Below are 26,062 nucleotides of genomic sequence, written 5' to 3'. Positions count from 1 at the left end.
GAAATATCAGCTTCTTAAAAATCAACTTCTTCCTTTGACTTTTTCCATCTGCTGTCTCTTCCTATCAAGCCAAATAAACACCTCTTACTCTCTGCTGCGCCATCCAATTGATGTAGGGAGGGAATCCACACCTGGTGATGCAACTTGTATCCATGCCTTACCTGTAATCCTCTGCTTTTCTTTGTGAAGGACTGACAGCCTCTATGCTTTTCCAGCTGAATTAAAGACCAACTTAGTTTTCCATTTACCTTGGTCATGTCCCTTCTCCTTAGCCACAGTGAGATGTTTTGGCTGGGTTACTATTGCAGCTGTTGGCAAAAGGGATTGGTGGAGCTCTAGGGAGCAAGGAGATCACAGCATATACTGAGTTGGAAGGAACTCACTGGGATCATCAAGCTCAACTCCTGTACAGAACACCAAGAGTCACACCATGTGCCTGAGAGCATTGTCCAAACACCTCCTGAACTCTGTCAGGCTTGGTGCTACTTCCTGGGAGAGCCTGTTCCAGTGCCCAGCCACCCTCTGGGTGAGGAACCTTTTCCTGATCTCCAACCTAAACCTTCCCTGACACAGCTTCAGGCTGTGTCCTTCAAGTCCTGTCACTGGTCACCACAGAGAATAGTTCAGTGCCTGCCCCCCTGCTTCCCCCTGTGAGATAATTGTAGACAAATCTTGGTTTAAAATATGAAATATGAACTTGGGACCGTGTTGTATTTATAGTAAAATCTAACCACATTTTATTCAAAGAATAGTAAGGTAATTTGAAGGAAAATTTACAGCTAGTGCTGCTCTCATTTGTGCTGCACAGAAAACAACCCCATGTGCATTCTAGAGCACAGCAGCTGGTTTACAGAAGTGAAACACATGCAAACAGAATTAAGTGGAAAGTACACCAGTCACTCTGGAAAACAGACTCAAGCACTTCCCAGGCAACAGCATTAACTGCTGCTGCTGCACTTCCTGGGTGCCAGCAGTTACTTGTATGGAAAGCACCTCAAATTTGCTTATTTGCATTTAACTGTAGCTTTCTTTATGCTTAGTAACATTTTGAAAGCCTCTTAGACAGGAGGATGGCTCTGCTGGAACAAAAAAAAAAAAAAAAAAAAGACCTTTTCTTTATATACAAACTGACAAGATTGCAAAATGAATTAAAAACAGTTTTGAACATTCAATAAAAACTCATCCTAGAAATCCAACTTTTGGTCGTGAAGTCCCCAAATTCTCTTCTTCATCCAGAATCTTCTGAAGGGCTATGTGAAGTGACTTGCCTACTCTTTGTCCTGTCTGCAAAGCAAAGAAAGCAAAACAAACCTGAGACATATGTTTATTTGCAGGAAGACAACTCTTACGGAACACTTCCTTTTGACAAATATTTTCCTTTTGATGATTCATACACACCAGCTGGTATCTTAAAATATGCTTTTAATTTAGAAAAATCATGGTGGTGAAAGTTTCATTTTAACTTGATTAAGTTTTGGAAAAACATACACACAAAGCCAGTGCTCTCATTCATCACAGAAGCATTCCACAATCATTAATACCAGGTCTGTGCATCACTGGATCACCCAGGAATACAAATTAAATTCTCATCAGGCAGAAGCACACATTAAAATTAGCCAGCACACAGAGCATGAAGCAATGTTCTAGCTGCCAGAGGACAAGAGACACCTGACCAGCAAAGCAGGCTACTAACAGAAAGTTCAGCAGACTCTTCTGAATGTGTTCAGAATCGGCAGAGTGAATTTAGGCCAGCTGAACACCCTGTCCTGTGGCCAGAGAAACCCAAAATGCACACTGGCTGCACCACCAAGCCACTCTGTGGGCAGATCCTTCATATGATGTGTAATTCTGTCCTGTCCAAGGACCTTAAAGGAGTTAACAGAATGTTTTCTTTACAGAAATAAACTCCAGCAGTAAAAACCTAACAGAATTAGCTCCAGCACTGACCTCTACTCATCCCACATGCCCAAGTATACTGTGCAAGCTACAGGGCAGGGAAACATTGGGCAGTGGTGAAATAAAGATCTTAAGGTAGTGGTGCTCATTGGAGCTTTCCCAGGGTCTCTCTAAATGACCTGAAATACTGACTGCAAACAGAAATAAAAAGCCCACTGCCCCCTAGAGAGCCAAAGGCAGACTATATTAAAATGAGTTTATTGGCTCCTGATCTATGCAGCAAAGCCTAGGCCAGCCACACAGCTGACACAAAACTCTGTTTCACCTCCTGGTGACAATTACTGAAACCATGCACAAACCTGAAAATAAGCTACATTTTAAACTGAAGAGTCAGGTGTCAGAATATGGCCAATGGTACCAAAGGAAATTGGGAAGAGCTTTGATGCATCAGGGTAGCTGTCAATCCTAGAGATCATGAGTCAATCCAAGAGACCATGAGTCAGGCTACATAAATGGAGGGGCACAAGAGCAAGAACTGTCACAGGTCTGCACTGGGACAAAGATCACTGCAGCAGTCCAGAGTCAAGAGGGCTCATAAACTTTTCCTTAAATGGAGGACAACATCACTCACCCCAGGTTAAAGTGAGTGGGAACTGTGCAGAGCTTTGGTATTGACCCAACACTGTTGCCATCATATTCCTGCTTGCCTCCCTAGTGGATTGGATGATAAACTCAAAAAACACCTTATGCTTTGGCAGCTTCCCAAAACTCTCCCATGAAACTCCCTTCCTAAGAGGTATGTCCTATGTCCTAGCATGTCTGTTCTCTACCAGTGAGGAAAAACTGAACATCCTCTGACCTGCAGCCACATCATTCAGGAATAGAGGTGTCAGAATAGGTTACTCAGCTCCTCCATTGGGCATTCCCAGGCCCTTTTGTTTTTCTTGGATGTTGAGTTTAAGGCAGGACCAAACAGATAATCTCTGACCTTACAGAAAACATCTAGGGGGTTTTTTGTGATCAGCTTTATCTCTCACTCTGGCAGAGGAATTAGAGATAACACCTCTCTACCCAGGTAAGGGGGATGAAAGCCATGTTTGAACGCAAATAAAAAGCTCACTGGTACCACTGGGATAAGCACTCTGGGATGACATTGTGATGCAGTCAGGTGCCATATATTCAGCAATTGCCTCTTGAGACCAACTGTTGTCAAACTTGGCTCCAACTTCAGCATTCCTCACTAGAGCCATGCAGAAATTATCCACTCCGTGTCTCTAGGAAACAGGGCCAGCTTGAACTATATAATTTTCATTCTGACTTTCAAGTTCAAAATCCATTTTTCTCTCATGCTCAAGGCCAAACTCAGGCATGAGAATTTAACTGGAGAACAGATCTAAGAAGAGCCTGCAGAAGGGTTTAAAATGGATCTTATATGAATGTGGACAATATCCAGATACTAGTATTTTTGTGAAGTAGGGACAGATTGTAAACTCAATAAGGAAGCAAAGAAAAACAACAGTAAAATGAGAACAGTACATTTATCATAAAGCAAATGAGTTGTGCTAGAACACCATGCACCATCAATTCCAAACACCTTCTCTACTCTTATAGGGACTTTACCACATTAGAAGTTTTGCTCTTTCATTCTTTAAAAGTCACAATAGAAGAGGGAACATATTCTTTAAAAATACTCTCTAAGTTTCTCAGCTTAAGCTTTACTTTCTTACAGCTGTGAAGTACTTGCCTAAAACAAATGTGAGTACCACACATTTCAGGCATCTAGAAGTTTAGACAGTGTCCACTCACATTAGAATCTGTTTCAAAGACCTTCACAAAGTCCCTTGTGTACCAAATCAAAGCACCAAGGTCTCTGCTCTGAAAGCCTTTACTGAAGCTTTCTATACACCCAAGCTCCAGTTCATCCAGTATCAATCCAAGACAGTCAACTGCTCAACATTCCTTACCTCCATCATTTCAAAAATACTCTCAGGATCCAGGCTACCTTTCCCCACCTTCTTCATAGAAGTGATGGCACCTTTACTGGTCACTGAAATAAGCAGGCTTGCCAAAGAACAAGCTTCTTCCTGAAGGGTGGCATCCACCACGTGCCTATATCCAATCTGCAAGTTAGTGACAAAACAATGCATTAGTTTGCAGTTCTCAAAGCCCCCCCACTGAGAAATCAAACTGTGAATGGTGGCTTTGTTACTTATCCACAGCCTCCCACCCTAAAAGCATGTGGCCTTTGGACATAGTCAGAGACTGACTTAAAAGCACAGGATTTAAACAGCTTCTGACCCCAAATGATGGGTAAACAAACAACAGAGGTGAGATAAACATGTCACTATTTCATACTGTTTTCCTTTCTACCATCCTTTCATCTGTATGAAACTCCATATTCATCTTTTCCTGCAACTCTAAGTATAGACTCTGCTCCCCTCTACATGAAAATTACACATCCCAAGACTCAGGTGAGCCCTCACTTCAGCAATGGCCCCCTCTACTATTTATGCAAATTGCTTAAAAGAAATGCCAACCAAACTTTCAGGTGCTTCAGCCAATCACTAACACTTGCAATGGAAAATGCAGCACCCATAACATCAACTGTGCTAGCTGTGTGCTATATATGGAAGACAAAAGCCTGTTGGAATGGGAAGGGATGGTATTGCACCCATGAAAATGGAGTTCTGACCTCAGCAACAAATACTCAGCATGTAACTCCAGGCAGATCACACAACCTCCACTCCTGAACACAGTGGCCTCTTGTTTTAACATATTGAGATATCTGCTGCTCTGTATCTTAAGCAAGGAGCAGATGAAAAATAATAAACAACTCCTCTTCATGCAAGAAGATGCATTTCAAGAATTCATCAAGTACAAACCTACAGTTCAGAGGTGCAAAAAACCCTGTTATTCAGTAAAAGTTCTTAATTAGGAGGCCAAAGACAAACAAATATAGACATAGAGGACACTGCCTATTTCTGTAACTCTAATTTTATCTCTAAGGAAGAAAATAAATGGCAGGTGAAATTAACAGGAACTGGAGTCTCTAGGCAGAAATTTGTCAGGCTTACTTTGCTTAGTGTGACAATGCAGGGCACCTCATCTACGTTGAGTCGAATACAATCGTAAGGGTCATCAGACAGCTCAATCTCTTTGGTGCCTTCCTCATCCTCCAGAACACGCACTTTGGGTATTCTGTGGAAACAAAAGGTGCAAAGTCATTGCCAGAACACACTACAAATACAGCTGTTACACAGTCACAACTCCAGGAAGTCCCTGTTCTTCTAAATGAGCCAAAATGTTTAGCAGAACAGTACAGAATGTGATCAAAGGATTAACAACTCACTCGCTGAGACTACAAAGAAAACACTCTAAGTGGGAAGATATTTAGGATAAGATTATCCTATTAACATCATTCAAACAGTTAAAATTTGAGCTGTTCTTTACACTGTTACATGGGGAGAAATTAGTTTGGAACTTACACAAATCAGTTCTGAACAATTCTTTGTATGCACCAGAATGTCACAGATGTACAGGAGACAAATTACCAAGACTTAATCCTTTTGTTCTGTGGTTCCCAACCTGGCAGACAACAGTAAAGTTGTCAGCATTACATCAGTTGCATTGCTTGGCAAAAGTGTTGACATGAGTAGCAAATACAAGTAGTAAAGCTGTTCAGGAAAGAATAGCACCAACTAAAGAGATCTGGGGTGAAAAGGTGACATTACTAAAATCCTTTCTCTAGCAAGATGAGAAGATTGGCAAGACACTCTACTGTTATAAGGACAGGTATACAAGCAATATATAACGTATCAGGATGAAGAAGTGATGAAAATCCAGGCAGAAATCCAAGAAATGCTTTCTTCTCAGTTGTGAATGATGAGCTCTCTCACAAATGAGCCAGACAGGCTCTTTATGGCTCCTTATCAGTTGTACATACACTGTATTTGTGACAGCCATCTAATGGAAGTTGTACAGAATGATTTAAGGCAGTTTCCTTAGCATAGTGAATAAAATAATTTAAAATAATTTAGTAGAAGATGGTATCTCAAGCTGCCATGAGTGTCAGCATCTTATACACCCTCATTTATCCAGGTGCCTGCTAGGATGGAGTACTGACTGAGACACTTGGCCAGTAAAACACACACAGAGCTCACCCACACTACTCTCTCTTTCACACATTTGCACCTGAAAACTAAGTATTTCAAGGTGTCCCAAGTCAGCTAACTTCAGTAACCACAATCTGGTTTTATGTTAGTGCTTTTGCAGTAGCATTGTGTTTTATAACTAGACTCTGGAGGTTACATTCTTTTATGCCCTCTGTAACAAATCTCTTCTTTTAAAAGAGGAGATATGTACTCATTTAATGAACATTTCCCCCCACCAACACAAAGTGATTTTTATTGATCCTTGGAAGAGTATTGTAGCTATCTGGGGCTAGTACTTCAAAACAGCTAATGCTGCTCCAGTGACAACAAATTCCCTGCAAGCACACTGGCCTGAGCCAACCCAAAACTAAGACTTTGAGTAAGCAGAACAATTGTGATGTGCACTTTTCCCAGAAATGAAACTCCAAATGTTTCAACTCATTACAAATGCATCAAAGCCCATTTTCAAGTTTAAAATATTCCATTAGAAGTTGATGGAATAAAGTCACAAAGTGACTAACCCTCAAGCTACACAGGACAATGGACAACACTGGACAACAGTCCAAGGAAGAGGTGTATGTGCCAGAGTAGCGTTTAAAAAACAAAGCAAGATTCTAAGAAAATCTGTGAGATTAAGCAATTTTTAACTCCAGCATAAAATGGCTTTGAAACCAGAGCAGTGTTTGTCTGCAAGAAAAAGTTGCCAGAATTAATATCTGAAAAATGCCTGCAAGGAGCTTTTTTGGCCAAGAACAGATGAGAGAGGTGTAAATTAGAAATACTGCAAAGGCAAAAAGATCATACACAAGCATCACAGTTGCATAAAAAGGGGGTAGATGGACAGAAAAACTATGCAAAGTGAATGTAGCATAAAGCTTCTCCAGAACACTGTAGATTTCTTCTCCTAGCTTGTGAATATTTATCTTAAGAAATAGCTGTACATGATTACTTTACAACTTTTATTTTTCTATTTTGATTCCTGCAACTAATCAGGGCAGAGATCTGTACAGCAAGACTCAGTCCTGTAACAAACAGTGCTCTTTTCTTTGTGTGCAGATTTCACAAATGCAGAACCAGTCCCACCCTTCCAAGCAGGCACTGGTTCTGCCCCTACCATGCTGTGCAGCAAAAACCTCGGTGTCTGCAAGGCTGTTGTGTTATAAATTTTGGTGGTTTTGTAACTTGCCTATTTTCTGCAGCCTCAGGTTACAAGCAGGCAAATTCCACAAGACCAAGTTTAATGTCCTGACACAGTAGCTGGCTGCACATTTTGCAATATCTACTTCCATCATTAATAAATCCATCCTCAAACATCTGGGAGACATGGGTAAGGAGAAAGCCTGGTATCTGCTATCTTGTGCACATGATCTTGATGGTAGTTTTTAGAACTCAATGAACAATACAAAACTGTGAGGAGTTTTGTTTTAAATATTCCCCCTAAACCAGTTCTATTGTCATTGTTCCATGCCTGAAGGGGAGAGAACAAGTCAGGTCAGGCATTCAAAGGATTTAAATCCCCTAAGTCTTGAGCAAAATTCCTTAAGTTGTGATGTTTGATTTACTTAGCTCTAAAGCAAGATGGGTCCACAGATATTACAAAAATGCTTAGAGCAAGATTTTAAATTGAAGCTGAAGTTTTCAAATGCCTATCTGAACATCTAAAATTTTGTAGCTTCAAAGAAACAGCAGCTTGAGCTCCCTGCTCTTTGTTCCAATGCTCTAGTCAAGGCTGGCAAAGATCTGAAAACACGTAGAACAAAAACTTAGTTGTAAGCAAAGTAAGAAAAGCAAGTAAGAGTCAAAGAGGGGACACATGTAGAACACAGTTCAGAACACTTAATCTGAAGCAATCTTCAAACTGACATCTTTTGTTGTTTGGAGAATAATACTTTATAGAGAACAGGCAGCTACTCTTAAACAACCTTGTGTCAATCCAAACAAAGCCCAGTAGCTACAAAGGGAAAGGGAGAGAATGAGGACAACAGGTTTTCACTTTGAATTTCACCTCTTGACTTTCTGAGCTTGTATGAGGTGAGCTGTACTAGCATTCCCTGCTCAAATCAACAAGATAGGTTTTCAAAGGTAAAAACATCAACAGGCATTGTCTTACTGTATCACATTTTGAAATTATAATCAACTTCAACAAGACTAGTGATGTTTGCCCTTAGCTTAAAGATTATATAAAGGACACAGTTGTCAAAGGAATAAAAATAAGTAAGAAACATTAAAATAATTATACCCTCCATCATGTTGTCTACATTCTTTTATTCACTTATTTCATTTGCTACTTTTTATATGATTGTCTCTCTTTATTCTGGTTAAAGTAAGAAAAAACCTAGTTATTTGTAAATAAAGTATGAGCTGTGGATATGCAAAACAACTCACATGGTGGTAACTGTTTTAACTGTATGACTTCTGCATCCTGGCACCTCACACACAGAAATACAGGCATTTCTTCTTTTTACTGTACTGCCAGCTCCTTTGTGAGACATTACATTTCTAAAAGTATTTTTTAATGTTATAAAAACAATCTACTGTTAAAAGTTACTGCTGAGAATTTGATTAACATGAGAAATTTCTCAGCAACATACAATTTCTAGTCTCAGATGGGTAAGTCTCCCCTTAGCCCTTTTGAAGTGTTTATAACCTGATATACTGCCTGTCTTCAAAAGCTTATTTTCTTCTTTTTGCGTGTACTTTTCCAGATCTAGTACTGTGACTCGATTCCCTGATAAATAAGCCAGAACTACACTAGTGACTAGCAGATCGCTAATTAATGCTGAAGAACAATCTGAGAGCCACTTTTAAAACATTTATTCTTGTAGGAGTCAAGGTTTCAAACCTCTACCAGCTATTTTTGCCATGTAAGTTTTCTAGCAAAGCCATTCACTAGGTTGTTTTTCTCAAGGGTGCTATAAAACTCTGTATTCCCTTTCACCTGCAGATAAAGAAAATAAAAATAACATAAAAAATAGTAGTGAGTCTTATTAAAAACACACAGAGAAGACTTGCATCATTCATTCTACTAGATTGTATTTTCCCATTCTTTGCATTAAAATGCATGGAGCAAAGTTCTTTTAAAGACACATCCTTTTCCCCTCCCCACAATCTCTCACTACCACTTTTTTCAGCTTGGTTTTAAAAAGAACTGCAGGCTGACAGTTAATGAGAACAAAACCAAAAGTGGAAAACCAGGGCTGATTACAAATCAGTAGTCACACTGATAGAGGGCTTCTTATTCAGGAGCATCACACATCAGTAAATACTTCTTATTTCAAACCCACAAGGCATCAACACCAAGGCCTCCAAATGCTTGCAACAAAACCATATGGACAACACTACTTTTGTGGATCTGGCTACAACAAAAGTTATATTGTGAACATGACTCTGCGTAAGATGCCATATGACACTTGATCATCAGAAACTGAATTAAAATAACATTAGTTCATGGTACTTGCATGCAAATGAGTGTCTTGTATCTGAATGCAAGCTGTCTTGGGAACTTATTTAAATAATTAAGCATGAAAAATGTTTTGCTCACAGAGAATGTTTCTCTTCCACTTCCCATGCCACTTCTACCCACATGAAATAAGATCTGTGCTTTACCTTGTGTTAAAGAGAGCTGCCTTCACTGCGATAGAAATTGCATCAAAGATGTTCCCACCACATTCCAATAACTGGGGAAGAAAAGGAGAAACTCTTTAAAAGAAAATCAGGCTAGTGTCTTTAAATGAAGCCTTTATTTAATTTAAACCTACTTGAAAAGGAAGAAAATTAATTACCAGAACAGGTTTTTAAAAAACAAAGTTGTCTTTAAAGCCTATCTATGAAAAGAAACAGATAGGAAATTAGGATTTCAGCTAACTGTATTATACATGCAAAATAGAAGAGTTAATGCACTTCATAATAAAATTAATGATAAAATTTAATAATAGAAGCTGAAATGAAACCACCACTGTTCTTAATCTTCTTGTGCTAAGGTTCTGATCTATACTATGGCCAGAATACCCTTTATAAACTCATCACATTAATTCTTCAGTGTTAAATTAAGCCAATCAATTTTCTATATTACATTTCAAAGAGGAGCCTTTAAAAAAAACATCAGATAGCCAAAACCAACTAGGAGAATTGGTTTCACAGAAGAAACACACACTGTCACCGAGAACATGGTATGGAAAGCAAGTTATATAAGGAGTAGTTATGAAGGCACATCATGATTTATTCTCTTTATGGGAAAGAGTCATTGCCAGGTTTGTCTCACAGCTGAAAGTGATCCAAGGAGAGCCTGATGTCAAAGTCTTGCAAATGAGTGTTACCAACAAGTGAGGTGTATGGAGGGAGCCTAGCTCAGCTTCCTCCTCTGAAAATTGGGAGAACAGCAGTCAAAGGGAAAAGCAGCACTGCATACAAGGTAAAAAGGGAGGGCTTCCCATACCACTAACACCTTCTGCAGACTGCCAGACCAGTCCGAGATGTGTCTGTCCATAGCCTACTGTCACTTCTCTGACAAGCCCAGCTCCCAGCTGCCATTTCAGTACTATTTCCTGAGGACACACACACACACAGAGCAGACATTTGGATCTACTTCAGCAAGAACATATGGATGCTTCTCTGCAACATCAATCTACGCTGTATGATGAGAGCAAAACATGTTCTGCAATCCTGATTACATTGATTGTTCTTCAAAATTTATTTAAAGATGAGATAAACTCCTGCACAGGGAGTAAATCATAAACGAGATATGCTGTAAAGACAGTTACTTTTTATGAAGACAGACTGAACAGTGTAAAAAGAATGACAAAAAGTTGGGATAGAAAGCTAAATACAAAGGTGATCAGATTATTTCTTTGCAAGCAGCTGCTGGATACAGAGAGGTTAACTTGCCCCTTTCAGTCGTGATTGGATTTTACTTGCTAACACAATAAGCCCCACAATATCTGTGTTATTAAAACACAATAATGGGATGTGCCTGCACTGTTGCTAGGCTGGTGTTCAGGCTGCTGTTCTAAAGCCTTATCTGTACTACAGTGGCTCCTAGAGGCAAGGAACACTGCCTGCACAGAGCACGGTGCAACAATTCCTCCACAAAGCAATGAACACTTTTCTCAGCTCAAGCACCTTGTACTGACATCCCCCCCCGTTTATTTAATTATTTTTAGGACTAAGAAAGTCTCCACAGCTGTGAGTTATGGGAAGCAGAGGGGTCTTTTCTGCTTTTAATTTAATGCTTTTAATTTTAATTTACTGATATGCAAGTGAAAAAGTTATGGGAAAGAAAAGACAACACATTATTGACCTAACCTAATTCAGAGAAGCTTTTCCTCCAAATGTAGATTCCTAACTTCTTTTTAATCAGACTAGGGGCAGGGGAGGGGGAAACAGAAAAGATGAGGAAATCCTGGAAGGTGCTCAGTAGTGAACTGCAAAAATTTCAAGAGAAACTGATGCACCCTGTCCTCCTGACACACAATCTACTGTGACTGGATAGGGAATGATAAGAGATTGTACACTTTGATTCTCCTTGCTTAGCCCAGCAGGCTGCTGGGGCCATTTACGGGGAGAAGGCTATACATATATATCAAAACTCACTCAAAAATGCCTAAAAGCTTCTTATTTCTGACATCAATGGCTAGAAAAGGAAGAAATTGGGGGAAACACAGAGAGGGTAAGAACAGGCCTTTGTGGTACTCCGTGTTGATAATCTACTATTTGGAAGTGGAACACCTTCCAATATTAAGAAAAGAATGCATATACTCTGAAAGGTCGAGCTATATATTCTCCACCTTTGACATGTATCTCAATTTGTCCATGTGCCTGCATCTTTGTGGTATGCATGGCTGAAGTTATTTTTTTTCATTCTGATTGTACAGAATTATAGCATTTCTCAAGTACACTGACCACTAGAAAATATTTGAGAGATGTTTTTAATTGATGAAGCTTTTGCATGACTGCAAAACACACTATTTCCTCTTTTGAGGCTGCATGTGTCAAATTTTGTTTACACAGAGGAGCTCAATATAGGTGTTTCAATCAAACTGCACATGGCTAAATTGCATAGGAATGGGGTATCTCCAGGCTCATAACATTCTTTGTGGATCTTTGTCTCTTCTGGAATGAGAGACTTGCAGACAAGTACCTTCACACCTGACTGCAAGGTACCAGTATTTTCAGCTTTATGACAGATTTTGAGGTTTATTTTCCCTCCAATTAAACTATGCAATGCAAACACCAATGTAAAGAATTTCCAGGAATTCTGAAGGAAAATATCACCCAAAGGACTCTCTATGAGTGTTGATTTTATATTCAGAATCTGTCTCCCTCAAATGACAAATAATATGAGTTGCTCCTTTTATCAGCCCAAGTGTCATCCTTAAACCACACTCTATAAAAAGTAGAATTCTATAGGAATGATTCAGCAACAGCAGCTTCAGGAAAATCTGTAGGTGTCAAGCACCTACACTGTCACATGTAATATGATCACATACTATCACATGTCTACTGTTTAGAAAAGGAAATATTACAAATATGTCCAAAAAGTGAAAATACAGAGGGAAAAAAAAAGGTGGGGGTAGAACAGAGCAAGAGAGAAATGTTAACACTATCTTGTTCTAACTGTACCAACTGCTCTTCAATGGCTCACACTCAAAATACCTGCAGAATAAATATAACATCCAAAAGACTCATCCAGTTTAGAGTCATAATTATGAACCTGCAACAGATTTTTTATTGGCACTGTAAAAAGAGCTAAATGTAAAATTCCTCACATAACATAGTGATGCCTTGATGCCCTGATGTTCATAATTCTGATACAATCAGTAACATGAAAACAGGGAGGCTGTTTTTCTCTGTAACTGTAGATAATCTACAAATCTGTCCAGGAAGAATCAGATAATGACCAGCTATATCTCAAAAAAAAAGCTATACAGAACAGTGTGTGTAATTACATATATATATATATATACACACACACACACACACCGAGGCAGGGAAGCAGACTGCTTTATGAAAGTCTTTGTTTATGCAGTGCCTATGCAATATTTAGCAGCATGCTGCTTAAATAAGCATTGCATTAAATATTCTGTACCTCTGCCTGTAATTACCTAGTAACTAAAGGCCCCAGTGTGATTTCTCAGAACTAACACTTCATTCTCCATTAAACCTTGCCAAGCTGCAATAAGCCAGTGACTTGGGCTGTTAAAGCACTCAGCAGAGGTACATATTCCATCATTTTGCAGCTGGACTGTTGTACCATATCTACTCTAATTAGGCTAATGCTACTGCATTTTAAATACCTAGTGAACTAATTTTCACATTTATTTAGGTCTTAGTCTAGATGTTCCTGTATTGTTCATCAAACCCCTGTATTTAATTTTCTGGCTGTACAGCTTAACATTTTGCACATTATTTCACAAGCCTTAATGGATCCCTGTAATATCCCTTAACATATTTTCACTTCCAAATTTGATAAACAGAAACTCAACTTTGGACCAATAAGAATTGGAAATAATGTTCAGGAGAGTCTGACTTGCAGACTTCTGTTGAAATTCCCATGACAGAGTGCTTTAAATGCAGCATATTTGGAAATTGGGCTGCTGCATTCATCAGATTTGTATGCATAAAATTCAGTGTCCATTATTGTCATGGGAACAAATATTCAGTTTATCCTCTATGCTTAATATACATATACAAGTTTCATCAAAAAGCACCTCAGCTAAACCTAGCTGTTGCCAAAAAACTTTCTATTTTACTTTAGTGAATTAGTTGTGATAAGAGTACAAAGAACCAGAGAGATGGACAGTTCTGTTAGGGCTAACATATACCCATGTTCACTTGAACAATGTATTTGCTGCTACATCTAGCTTGGAAAAGAAGTTTATCCTTCTTTAGTGGCAATTTCCTTGTCAGTATAAGATCACTGATTTTTATCTGAGACACATTCAGAGTATTCAATGTTTTATTAGTTCTGCAGTAGAACACCACCACCAAGAAGAGTAGAAAAGGAGCAAGCTGGAATTAGTGATGAACTACTATAAGTAGATAGAAAAGTGCCATCCATGCTGTGATACATTATATCACATAATGAGAAGCTTTTTTTTTAAACAAAGAAATAGAAAAGGTTATGCTAAGTCAGTCTCTGCCTTAGAAACATTTTGCTGAATCTTAGTTTTCATTTCTGTACTTACCAGTACATCCACATAAAGAACCCAGCAGTGCTCTTTGGGATTAATACAAAGGGATTTCAAGTCTACACTGTTCTCACAGCTGAATACTCTGTACAGTGTATTTGCTATATCTGTGCCAAGTTCTTCTCCTCCCCGGCCTTCCAACTCAGGAGAATTTGAAGAACTAGATAAAGAAAGAAAAGAATACTTTCACTTGTGAAGGAGCAAATACCCAAAGAACATTTCTTAAATATAAAGCATTAAAAGTATCTAAGGATTTATTTGTACAAGAATAAGCATCCTATCTGAAAAGGAATTATTTCCATTTTGCATTAGAGAAGGTTTTGATGCAGATAATATACTGACATTTTGTTACAAATACTAACTAAATTCCACTACTATCTTCAGTTCCCCAGTTATAATTAAAGTAAAATTTGGTGAATTCTCTCAGAGATTATTTCTTAAGCACTGCCAGCTTCTATCACCTCTACTCTTAAAAAAAAAAAAAAAAAAAAAAAAAAGGGACATCTGTATTAAATTCACAACAGCTACCAAGACAGCCTAGTGAGAGTTGAATGTTCAATTATTAAGAGACTGGCTAAGAAGAGACAGATATGATGATATGACAAGTAGAATACTAATTTCTTGTAAGTAACATGACACATGACTGCCTGACCTTAATTGGTAATTTCTTTACTGAGTGTACTGTCTGCTATCAAGCCCCTAGAAGAAAACATGTCATTACTCTCTGCAGCTTATGGAGAACAGCAACTAAACATCTTTTCCTGAAGCGATCTGACAAAGCGTGTAGTCTTCATTCCCTGATTCCAACGTAAAAAAGTATTTATGAGCAGTCATGCAAGAAAGCCCTTGGGTGCTGGGGTTTGGCGCACAGCTAAAAACTTCTAACAATAAAAGAAAATGAGCCTACAAAAAACCCCCTAAAAACAAAAAACCAAAACAAACAAAAAACCCAAACAAAAACCAAACCAACAAACAAAAAAAACCCATACAAACAAAAGCCAAACAAAACAAACCAAACAAAACCCACCCCAAACCTAACAAAAAATGCCCTGCCTCCAAAGAACAATCAAATACAGCATAAATGTCCAGAGATGCATTTACAGCAAAACAATGAGCAAATTTTCCATACCAGCCTCTGGTTTATAAGAGAGGGCAAGAATACTCTCAAGCAGTGGACCTGTAGCAGCATTGCAAATCTTGTTTTAAAATAAACCAGTCAGACCTCTACCAAATTAATCTCTCATTGGAGAATACATCAAAGGAATGGTTACACAGAAGCAGTTTTGGTCTGTTCAAAATCAGTAATGGCCATGCCCCATATTCTCCTGGTGGGGCACTGCACTGCTACAGGGCACGTCACAGGGCAAATTTCTCATGACATGTACATTTTGTGTCTGTATGATGATACAAAACACCAGGAATACAAAAATACAGCAGAAAACTAGGTCTTGGATAATAATCCCTTCACCTTAAAAAAAACCAACCCAAACAACCAAAGATTCACATTATCAAGGTGTGACTTAAACCATCAAGTGAGCGGTGCCATTAATAGCGCAAAATCTATAAACTTACATATAATTATCTACTATTATTCTTACCTCACAGTAACTCTCCCAACTTCTTGTTTTGCAGAGTTGATGAAAACTCTGCAAGACAGATTTTTCTCTGTCAGGAAGAACTACTGGATTTTATAGAAGTTATTTACTGCTACTAGAAACATAGCACTATACATGCTTAAGATACAAAGAAACGTTGCTGCCAATTAAGCACCGATCTACACTTCCAAATTGTATTTGCCACACGAATAAGCACTGCAAGTGTGACACACAATATTATTCAGGGTTATTAGACACCAATTTTATGAGATAGGATCTGATTTAAGTATAACTCAGCGCTGAGTCAGGTCTTCAGGTTGTATTAAACAAGCATTTATCCATGGAAGCAGCTTTTATGCAAGTTAACATGATCATTCTGTTTAAGCCATAGTTATGCAAGCATTATGATCCCTATGGCAAGCTGCAAGAATTATGCAAACTTCAATCTATGTCTCATTATTATTTCTAAACACAAAGTTTTATCAAATGTTGTATTTTTTTATTAAGATTGGATGCTTTCTTTGACAGTGAGTAGAAAGAACCTAAGACTCAATTGGAATATCACTGTACATTTCAAATCTTATTTCCATTATCATTTTAACACTTAATTTCCTTGCAATCACAATGAAATAAAGAAGCAAGGTTAGCAGGATATGATTGTAACTATTTGGTAAATACTGCCACCTAATGCCTACAGATTATTGCAGTAACTTACACTGGGCAAAATTTGGAAAGAGGATGTCTCAACAGACTAGAAAATGACAAAAAACTTTGCTTATGGAGAACAGAAAGAACTTGGTAGTGGTACAGAATTTCTATGCCAAAGCAGCATGTAACTTTCCAGACTACCAAAATCATTTCAGTGACACATTGCCTAACTATCAGAGATTCCTCTTAAAGCATAATGATGCTTCTATCACTGTATTCAGATCTCTACTGAATTTCAAAACTCCTCCTGTTGCCAGTCAAAATCTTTGTGTTGCAACAGTTACACATTTCTCGCTTACTGCTCAGGCCATAAATATACTGTAATCTACAGATGGTCAGATCTGGACAAATACACGCCTTGCTTCCCTAATTCCACAAACAAAATCTGATGCATTCAAGGAATTCAGATGTCTGCTTTTCTTCTTGTTTCTATTTATTAGTTTGAAAGTGATAAATCAGATCGGCCAGAAAGCTCAAATGTGATACAAGCAGACACAGCAGTCTTTCAGCATCAAGGGCCAGGATGGATGTCTTCTCCAGTGATGAAAGGTAGGAAGAATACCACACATATTAGGACATAGACTTGTTTTATGGTAATTAATTTCTAGGATCACAAACCAGTGCCCCTAAAATATTCCCCTCCAGAGATTTGCATTAAAGTCTGTCTCAAAATGGGACTAAGTGTGCTCCTCAGATTTCAGGTAAAGGACTCAGAGCAGAATAAAGAGAAACAGAAGTTTGGAGCAGAGAATTATACACATGATCCAGCAAATTATTATTTTCATCAGTAAAAGAAACCACGAAAGTTTCAGGAAATGAGCATTTTAAGATAGCAATCACTGCAGTCTGAGTTTTTATTATTAGCTTCAGCAATATAAAAGCCAAATAGAACACACAGGAACTTCACCAGAAGATTCAGGGTATGGAATTCTGCTCAGTTACTACCACCCAGTGGCAGTCTGGCAAAGCATCAGGGTACTGACAGCAGCTCATTCCCCTTGACAGAGGGAGGCTGCCTCCACTTCAGCTTTTGTTTTTTGCATCTTTCTGGAAGCTAAAGAACACCTTTCCCCATGCCACAAGCATGTGACAAGTGAGTACAATCCTCTAAAGTTCAGGCCCTTGGATCCTGTTGTCACAGAAATTAAAGATTACTTATTTCCTGAACTGACTAAATCCAGCTCCCAAAGATTGATGCACATCTCCCTCCCAGCCCATGAAGCACAGATTAACAGAAAATGCAACTGAACATTAATCTAATGAGTTGAAGTTTTTCTGATATCTGTTTCCATACACAAGTATCACAGAGCTGCCATATGTCCACAGACTACATTTTTAGGAATGAAATCTCCCTGTTGTCAGTGGACTTTCTTCATATAGAGACAACCAGAAAAAAGCCCCAAAACAATAAACATGTACCACTTAAGACACTTCATACATGAGTTCTAACAGCAGGACCACATTCAAGATCATCTTCCCATCTGATGTTTTCTGAACAGCAATTGTAAACAAACTATCAATTCACAGGTGAGTGCTTTCCTTTAAAGCATAAGTTTCCACAGTAAACTAGAACATACTGATGTACAGAGGCAGTCTTAGATAAGGCTGCATAATGTGACACACCAATGTTAAGGCAGATACAGACAATTAGGTCAGAAAGATTATCAGACATACACTTAGTAGCACTCATACCTTAGCTTTGACAATGGTATATTGCTTTAATGTCAGAGTAGCAACATTTTTTTTGTTTTTAATAAAAATGAAAAGAGATGTCACATGCAAAGCGGCCAACTTGACATGGCCAAGGCTTTTATGAGAGGTCCCCAAAGCAATTTAAATCATAAAGAACAGTTTTGGGTAAGTCTGTAAGACATGGATACTGTAGTCTCAGGCAGGAGACAATTTAAACTAACACTGAGACGTCACTGTGCTATCTCAGAGCAACCTGAAAACAAGAGTTCTCAGTTTGCTTCTAGCTTCTTCCATAATCCAAACACTGTCAAGACTGTAAGGATAAACAACAGTCCATTTGTAGCAAAATGAAAGAAATCTGATTAAAAACAAACACTCTTTTAGTTAATGAAAGATGGATTCACTCATAAATATATAACTAAAATGTCTAATTATTTTTTGCATCTGAAATTTACACTGGGGATTCTTTTTTTTTTTTTAAGTTTTGTACTAAACACACTTCAAGCTTTTTCCACTGTTTTCACAGACAAAGTAAGCAAACCTTTAAGTGCAGTTAAAGTACAGTCTGTAATGCTCAATTCTTTTCTTCCAGCTTACTTTTTTTGAAAGAGATTTTCTCTATTTTATCATGGTAAAAACAACAGCTAGACATTTTAGTCAGGAAGTGTGGCTCCAAGCGTGTGTACTTGAACCATTACCCTTTTCCAGCAGCAGTGATGCTATGCAATTTGGGACTGTTTTATTTAACCTTTTTTCATTCTTTAACTCCTGCTGATTTGCTTCTTTTGGATTTGCAAGACCAGCAGAAAATTTCTCAACATTCACTGCTACTGAAACAGTAAAATAATTGTTTGTAATACTCAAACCCCTAGAGGAGGTTAGTGGAATGAAGGCATTAACTTCTGAAGAATGGCAAGACCTGATTAGTCATTTATTCCAAATATTACATGATTTCATTCTTTCTTAGTATACTAACCAGTCAACAAAAAATTCCAGGTAACCTTCATTTGGTTTCTCCAACTTTGGTGTCCCCATTTCAGCTTTTATGCCGACCAAGATATCAGTTTCTCCCTATTAAAACAAAAACACATCACACAACTGGAATTACAAGCACAGAACTATTTGTTTAATTTAAATGTCTATGGTAAGCTGACAGTTCTACCTTTCAGTTATCAGATTGTTCTATCAGAGCAAACTTAAAATAACATTTTTTGTAAAAAACAAAACGCTTTAGAAGGACAATATTAAGTGTAAGAAGATTCTTCAAACAATTATCATACGCCTTACCTATCTCTAGGTTAAAAAGACTCTTAATATCCAAGACTACTTCTTGCTCTGTAAACAGCTCTTTCTGCAGAACTTTCATAATGGTGCACAGTACATTCATTTTCTTCTTCTTCAGTCAACACGTCAGAAATAGTTTTGCTTCATTTTAAAGGAATAGAAATTTTTGCCCCTCCCAGAAACTAGGCACAACAGCGACTTCAGTTTTCAAGATTAAATGTTAGATTAGTTCAGACGGAAGGCTGTCCAGGCCCTTTACAGTAAATCCAGCTCAAGCCAGCCTGAACTAATTATACATCCTGCTATTATTTCCATATCCCATAGTTTCAGTTACTGCTATACCCATACATGTTATTGCACACACAAACCTATCTACAAATAGCATCAGATTAACTAGTCACATGAACAAGCAATTTCATCAGCAAGGTACCCAACCCCTAAGAAATTTACCTACCAGCTTTACTCTTGCAGATCCACTTGTGTTTGATACAACATCTGTTTCTACTTCTGCACATCTGTAGTCTTCACAGCCTCGACCATCTACACGAAGGTCTTCCTAAGTATGACAACCAACATGCTGCTAAGGGAATCAGTAATGAAAAGCAAAAGCAAAACAAAACAAACAAACAAAAAACCCCCACCACAAACCAAAAACTGTGACTTTAAACTTTCCTTCTCCCACACCAAATGCAGCAGTAAAAAGGATATAAAAGCAACAGCTTGTAATTTCACCACGGAATACAAAAGAACCAACTATACTTTTTAATTTATATCTCATTTATGTAGAGCTTATAACAAGCAATCAGCAGACTGACATGAATTGCACCAAGTCCCTCTAATTCCCAAAAGAAAGTTTCAGATTTCATAACTGTAAAGGCCTTGGCTTTAATTGGTACTTTACCTAACACAACCCAGCTCCATCCTGGCATAGGCAAGTTCAGTACTTTTACGTCAGTAATTAGGACCCCAGCAGACAAAAATAATACACCAGCCTTCCAAATGCTTTCATCCATTTGTATTCCACAAACGAGCATTACACATCCTCTGATACTATACAGCTTGTTCCCATAAAAACATGTTGTTTTTCAGTAAACTTCAGTAAGAATACAATTCTTTTCTCTTTGGGGCTTCTTCTTAAGCACCCTTCACTCTTCCTCCTTTGTGCACTCATGTTCCTTTGCTAAATTACAGGCTAAAACTCTATGCAATGGCAATAACTTGAGGAACAGCCAGGGAAGAGCAAGGAAAGAGGAGCAGAAAAAAAAAAAAGCAAGAGGGGACAGAAGGATATTAATCTCTTAGAGATCATCCAATAGAGGGCAATGAAGATGGTGAAGGGCCTTGAGGGGAAGTGGTTTGAAGAGATGCTGAGGTCATTGGTCTGTTCAGCCTGGAGGAGACTGAGGGGAGACCCCACTGCACTCTACAGCTTCCTTGTGAGAGGAAGAGGAGGGGCAGGCACTGATCTCTCCTCTGTGGTGGCCAGTGACAGGACCCGAGGGAATGGCCTGGACTTGTGTCAGGGGAGGCACAGGTTGGACATCGGGAAAAGGTTTTTGAGCCAGAGGCTGGCTGGGCAGTGGAAAAGGCTCCCATGGTAAGTGCTCACAACACCAATCTCGACAGAGCTCAAGAAGCATTTGGACAATGCTCTTAAGCACGTCGTGTGTCCCTTGGGGTGCTCTGTGCATGGCCAGGAGCGGGTGAAACTCGTGGCTTCCTTCCAAATCAGCATATGATGTGATTCTGTGCAAACAAATCCACGTCCCGCTCTCAGCCTGCTTCCCGTCCCAAGGCTCGATGTGCAGTGATAACTCCAGAGGTTCGCCACCAGACACAACGGGGGAGGGCTCCCTCCCTCCCTCCTCCCCAGCCCAGCTCGCTCCGTGCCGCCGGTACCTGCACGCCGTGCACGATGTAGAGCTTCTCCGCCTCGCTCAGCACCACGGACGCCATTCCCGCCGCCTCCCGCCCGCACCTGCGCAGTGCCCGCTTCCTGCCCGCCTTCCTGCCCGCCCTCCATCCGCCCGCCGGCACCGATAGCGGGGACGCTGCCGGCTATCCCGGGCTGGTGCTCCACCCCGCCCAGCCGGCGCCGCCACCCCACAGCGAGGGCTCCCCTTGCCTGGTGGCCAAGCGCGGGGTGCAGCCGGGACGCCACAGAAACCTTTCACGTCCCGCTCTGGACGCGGTACCCACTGGGCACGCCGCATCCCGGAAAGCGTCCCGTCCAAGCAGCTGACCCTCGCGGTAAAAACAAATCTCCCGCTTTCTGCCAAAAGCTCCTCCAGGAGGCTGTGGAAGCATCCCGGTGCACAGCAATGGATCGCATGGTCATAGTTCTCTGCGTTTCCTCATTTTCCTTGCGGAGTTTTTAATCTCAGAAAGGTCCAAGCAAGGTGCGGTGCGCGGGGAAGGCTGGTGCGGGAGCAGGGAAGAAACCAAATGCTTTCCTTAGGAGATTCTCATTGTGAAAAACGCCAATCACTTGTTTTTAAAAGTTTAATTATAACAAAGTGGTTATAAAAATAGTAATACAATTACAGTAATAATAATTTGGACTATTTGAATTAGGACAATATGAGACAATGGAGACAAAGAGTTATGGACGTCCGGGTACCTTTTTCTGGGCAGCACGAGCCTGAAAAAGGACACACGTTAACAGTGGATTAACCCTTAAAAGCAATGGCCTGTTGCATATTCATACACTTCATACATGATGCATAAATTCCATTCAAAGACAAGATTCTGTCTGGTCATCATCAACTTCTTCCTCTGAATCCTAACAGTGCCTTCGAGGCGGGAAGAAGTTCGTTTCTTCTGCTAAGAGGGCAATAAATTCTTTTTCTCTGAAAGATTTAGGTGTCCTGTGGCTGCTATCTCACTGCGAGTCCTTTCTTGAAAAAAAGTATCTTACATAGCATAGTTTCTATTTTAACATTTCTTATAACCTAAAACTATATTTAACACACTACTTAAGAGAATTAATACAGCATTACTTTCTAACACAACACATATAATATTCATTTTAATGTTTGCGAAAAACCAATCATAAAATACGAATTTTTCACATCTTGGTCCTGTGCCAGATATTGCTGGGAAAGTGGCGTGGGAAATGTGATTAAAAACTCACACTATATATTAAAACAATAATTAAGGGTTGGGTTTTTTTGACAGCCTTAATTGAAAATTTCATAACAGTCATTAATGTAAGTTTGCATGCTTTTTTGCACAGCTCCTGTGTGATAATTTTCAGAGTATTTTAAAAGATTCTATCTTGACTTCACACTGATGCTTGCTTGGCTAAAAATGATCCATGGCTCCAAGGATTACTCAGCACACTGCCAGAGTTTATGCAGCTTTCCACAACTCCTTGTTGTACAAAGCATTCCTGGCTGTGCCTACTTGAGCAGGTGGCATGATGCAGTGGGAGCAAACAAGAGTGATGGATGGTTTTGGGAGTTTTAGCTTGGTCTGGTCCCATTGGCAGGCTGCTTATCAATCAGCAGTTGGGGCAGAGTGGATGCATTTTTGGGACTCTTCCCATAGCTTATCTGCATCTGAAAGGAGCCACATTTCTGCACACTAGGGTTGTATGGGCATTGCTTACTGCTTCTTGGTGGGGAGAGCCAGCAGTGGAGCCTGGCAGAGCTGGAAGCTTGGGTAGCTTGTCCTCCCCACTCACCCTAGGGAGGTGAGCAGGGCCAGGTCTCCTTGCTGGCCTGCAGGGGTGCCAGACAAAGGCAGTTCCCATGCATGAAAGGCCCTGCTTTGTATGTTCTCTCTGAAACAGCATCTGCCAGTGCTGCTGTCCAGCACAGCCTAACCCTTCATTTGACTTGCAGTGCGATATTTGTGTCCTCGCATTGCACGGTGTGAACCAAACAAATAAGAAGAAATCAGAAACTCTGTGAAGATGTGAGTGAATTCTTGATCTGAAGCAGCGTTAATGCAGATGCACCCTATGATTTCCACTGAGAACATAGAGAGATGACATTCTGGCTCTCATCTTAGTTCCTGACTCCCATGGCTCAGCCCACTGCAGCTAATAGTTACAATTGCCAGGAAAGAGTGATGTGTTAATTTTTTTGCCACTTCTGCCCCCTCCAGCTTGGAGTCTACCTAATGCTAGTCAAATTCTTGCACAGTCCAGAGGCTCAGCTAGCAAATCTTGCTCACATGCAAACAGCAGTTTTTCGAAGGTGGGAGGAGCCCAGGTTTGGCTCGTTTTTTCTCAGGGAGGGCAGAAGGCAACCTCTTGCCCTAAAGAGCACTTCTGAGGACATTCAAATTCCAGCAGAAGGCAGCAGTGAAGCTTATCATACAAAAAAGGATGCCACTTGTTTCTTGGGTTTGTTTGGCTTTGTATGTTGGAGTTTTTTTTAAACAAAGGAAAAGTATCTTTTAACTTCATTGTGGTAAATGAATGATGTGTGTTGGCCCACGTCATGGTTTGACACTGGCTAAACACCAGGCACCCATGAAAGCTGTGTGCTGATCTCTTGCTCTCAGCTGGGCAGAGGAGACAAAAGAATGCAACGGAGAACTCTTGAGTTGAGGTGAGAACTGGGAGAAACTCAGCCCTCAGAGCTCTGTCTCTGAACATGACACCAGCAGTGGAGCACTCTGTCACAGAATCACAGTCACAGAACGGGTATGGTTGGAATGGACCACTGTGGGTCATCTGGTCCAACCTCCCTGCTCAAGCAGGGCTGTCCTATAGCACACGGCACAGGATTGTTTTTGAGAATCTCCAGTGAGGCAGACTCTACAACCTCTTTGTACAACTTCTTCCAGTGTCACTCACACAGTAAAGAAGTACTTCCTCCTGTTCAGGTGAAACTTTGTGTGCATCAGTTTCTGCCCACTGCCCCGCATCCTAGTGCTTGGCACCACTGAGAGGAGCCCGGCTCCATCTCTTTGGCACACCCACACCCCCCTCCTTTCAGACATTTATACACATTAATAATGTCCCCTCTCAGTAGTCTCTTCTCGAGACTGAACAGGCCCACCTCCCTCAGCTTTTCCTCCTAGAATGATACTCCAGTCCCCCAAACATCCTCACTGCTCTGCACTGTACGGCTCCTCCTTGTGTGCCAGCAGATTCTGGATACCTGCAAACCAAAACTACCCTGAACGCGCCTGGGGCTCAGAGGTGCCCGCTGAGGCAGAACCATTTGTTCCCATGCCAAAACAAAAAAGTGTGGGGTTCTTCCTCAGAAAACCCGCATTTCCCCCCAGAGCCCCGCACGCCCGGGCCGTTAACGCGCAGTGGGCACAGGCGGTCCGCAGCCGCCCAGGCCCAGCCGCCGCTGCCGTCCGTGGGCCGGGGAACCCTTGGCGGGGCGGGGAAGGGCAGGGCCGGGCCGCGCTGCCTCCCGCCGCCGCCGCCGTTCACTTCCTGGTTCCTCCCGGCGGCCGCTCCACCTCCGCGCAAGGGGCGGGCGGGCGGCCGGCGGAAGGGGGGGTGCGGTGCCGTGCCGTGCCGCTGCCGGCGCGGGGGCGGCGGGGCGCGCCGGACCCGCGGCGGCGGCGGCGGCCACTGGGGTAGGTGGGTGCGACTGACAGCGCGGGGCGGGGGTGCTGGGGGGCGGGCAGGTGTGTGCGCCGGCGGAGCGGGGCGGGAGCGGGAACTGGGAGCAGAGAGCGGGGAGCCGGGAGCGGGCCGCCGGTGGATGCCATCCCGCCGCTGCACCAGCCGCCCCCCGGCCCCGCCGCTGTCCCTGTGGTGTCCCCGGCCCGCGCGGCCCCTCGGCCGTACGTGCGGGAGCCCCGGGGTGGCGCGGCCGCCCAAGGGCCGCGCGGGGCTCCGCATCCCTCGGCGGGGCCCCCGGGCCAGGGCCAGGGCCGGGCGGCGGCTCCTGTCTCGCAGCAGCGTCCCCGGGACCTGTGGGCATCGGTCGGGAAACGAGCGGAGGGCTCCCGCTCTCACCTCGCCGCCTTCCAGCGCTGGGCTTTAAACACTGGGAAGCTGAACGCGTTAAATGATAGCGTGCTAAGTACGCGGTTTAGGTCTGCTCCGCGGCCTTTCGGAGCAGCGTTGAGTCCCCTCGGCAGGAAATTTAAAGTCGGAGCCTCCAGCGATCTCTTCGGGGTCTTGTGACCCGTCGGTGGATTGCAGTGGTCCTGTAATTTGCTAATGCGTTGCAGCGATGGGAGCAGCTGGACAGCGAGTGGAGCTGACCGTGTCGCTTCCGAGGTGGTCCTGGTCACCCGGCGTGTGGCTGTCCCATGGCCCCATCGGCCAGGTGCGCCCCCGGCATCGGCGGCAATCCCTGGCGAAAGCATGGCGCTGGGCTGGGCTGGGCTGGGCTGTGCTGTGCTGGGCTGTGCTGTGCTGTGGCGGGTTTAGTTGAAATGGATGGTGAGTTTTACGTGGCAGGAGCAAGCGATCCGGACTGGTTTAGAACGGCAGCTTCTGAGTGCTACTGGAGTTGTTCTGTGAGATAAATTTTTAAGAAGAAGCAAGAGTTTACGATGGCTCATTAGAAAACAGTCTTCAAAAAAATAATCAAGAAAACAGGCCTTGGGGAGGAGGGGGCAGCAGTCT

General features: G+C 41.5%; 2 protein-coding genes across 6 annotated transcripts in view; one reads left to right on the top strand and one right to left on the bottom strand.

Annotated features, from left to right (window-relative positions):
• Positions 1 to 708: 708 nt before the first annotated feature.
• EXOSC7 (exosome component 7) lies at positions 709 to 21,502 on the bottom strand. The gene is made up of 9 exons (XM_059480690.1): positions 21,412 to 21,502; positions 19,967 to 20,068; positions 19,205 to 19,299; positions 14,231 to 14,393; positions 9,654 to 9,724; positions 4,971 to 5,094; positions 3,861 to 4,016; positions 1,105 to 1,284; positions 709 to 999 (listed from the first exon to the last, which is right to left on the bottom strand). The coding sequence occupies exons 1-8, from the start codon at positions 21,466 to 21,468 to the stop codon at positions 1,180 to 1,182; spliced, it is 873 nt and encodes a 290-aa protein (XP_059336673.1). The 5' UTR covers positions 21,469 to 21,502; the 3' UTR covers positions 709 to 999; positions 1,105 to 1,179.
• Positions 21,503 to 24,889: 3,387 nt separating this feature from the next.
• Positions 24,890 to 26,062, top strand: part of ZDHHC3 (zinc finger DHHC-type palmitoyltransferase 3) — a 33,902-nt gene continuing 32,729 nt past the window's right edge. For 2 of the 5 annotated variants that reach the window (XM_059493783.1, XM_059493758.1), the window contains exon 1: positions 25,621 to 25,760. The gene's annotated coding sequence lies outside the window, so the exon portion shown is untranslated. Of the gene's footprint in view, positions 25,064 to 25,620; positions 25,761 to 26,062 lie in introns of those variants that run through there. The other 3 variants (XM_059493774.1, XM_059493767.1, XM_059493791.1) reach the window with 3 other exon arrangements.

This window comes from Ammospiza nelsoni, chromosome 1, assembly GCF_027579445.1.
Source record: "Ammospiza nelsoni isolate bAmmNel1 chromosome 1, bAmmNel1.pri, whole genome shotgun sequence".
Taxonomy (NCBI): Eukaryota; Metazoa; Chordata; class Aves; order Passeriformes; family Passerellidae; genus Ammospiza; species Ammospiza nelsoni.
This window is presented reverse-complemented; position numbering and strand designations above follow the sequence as displayed.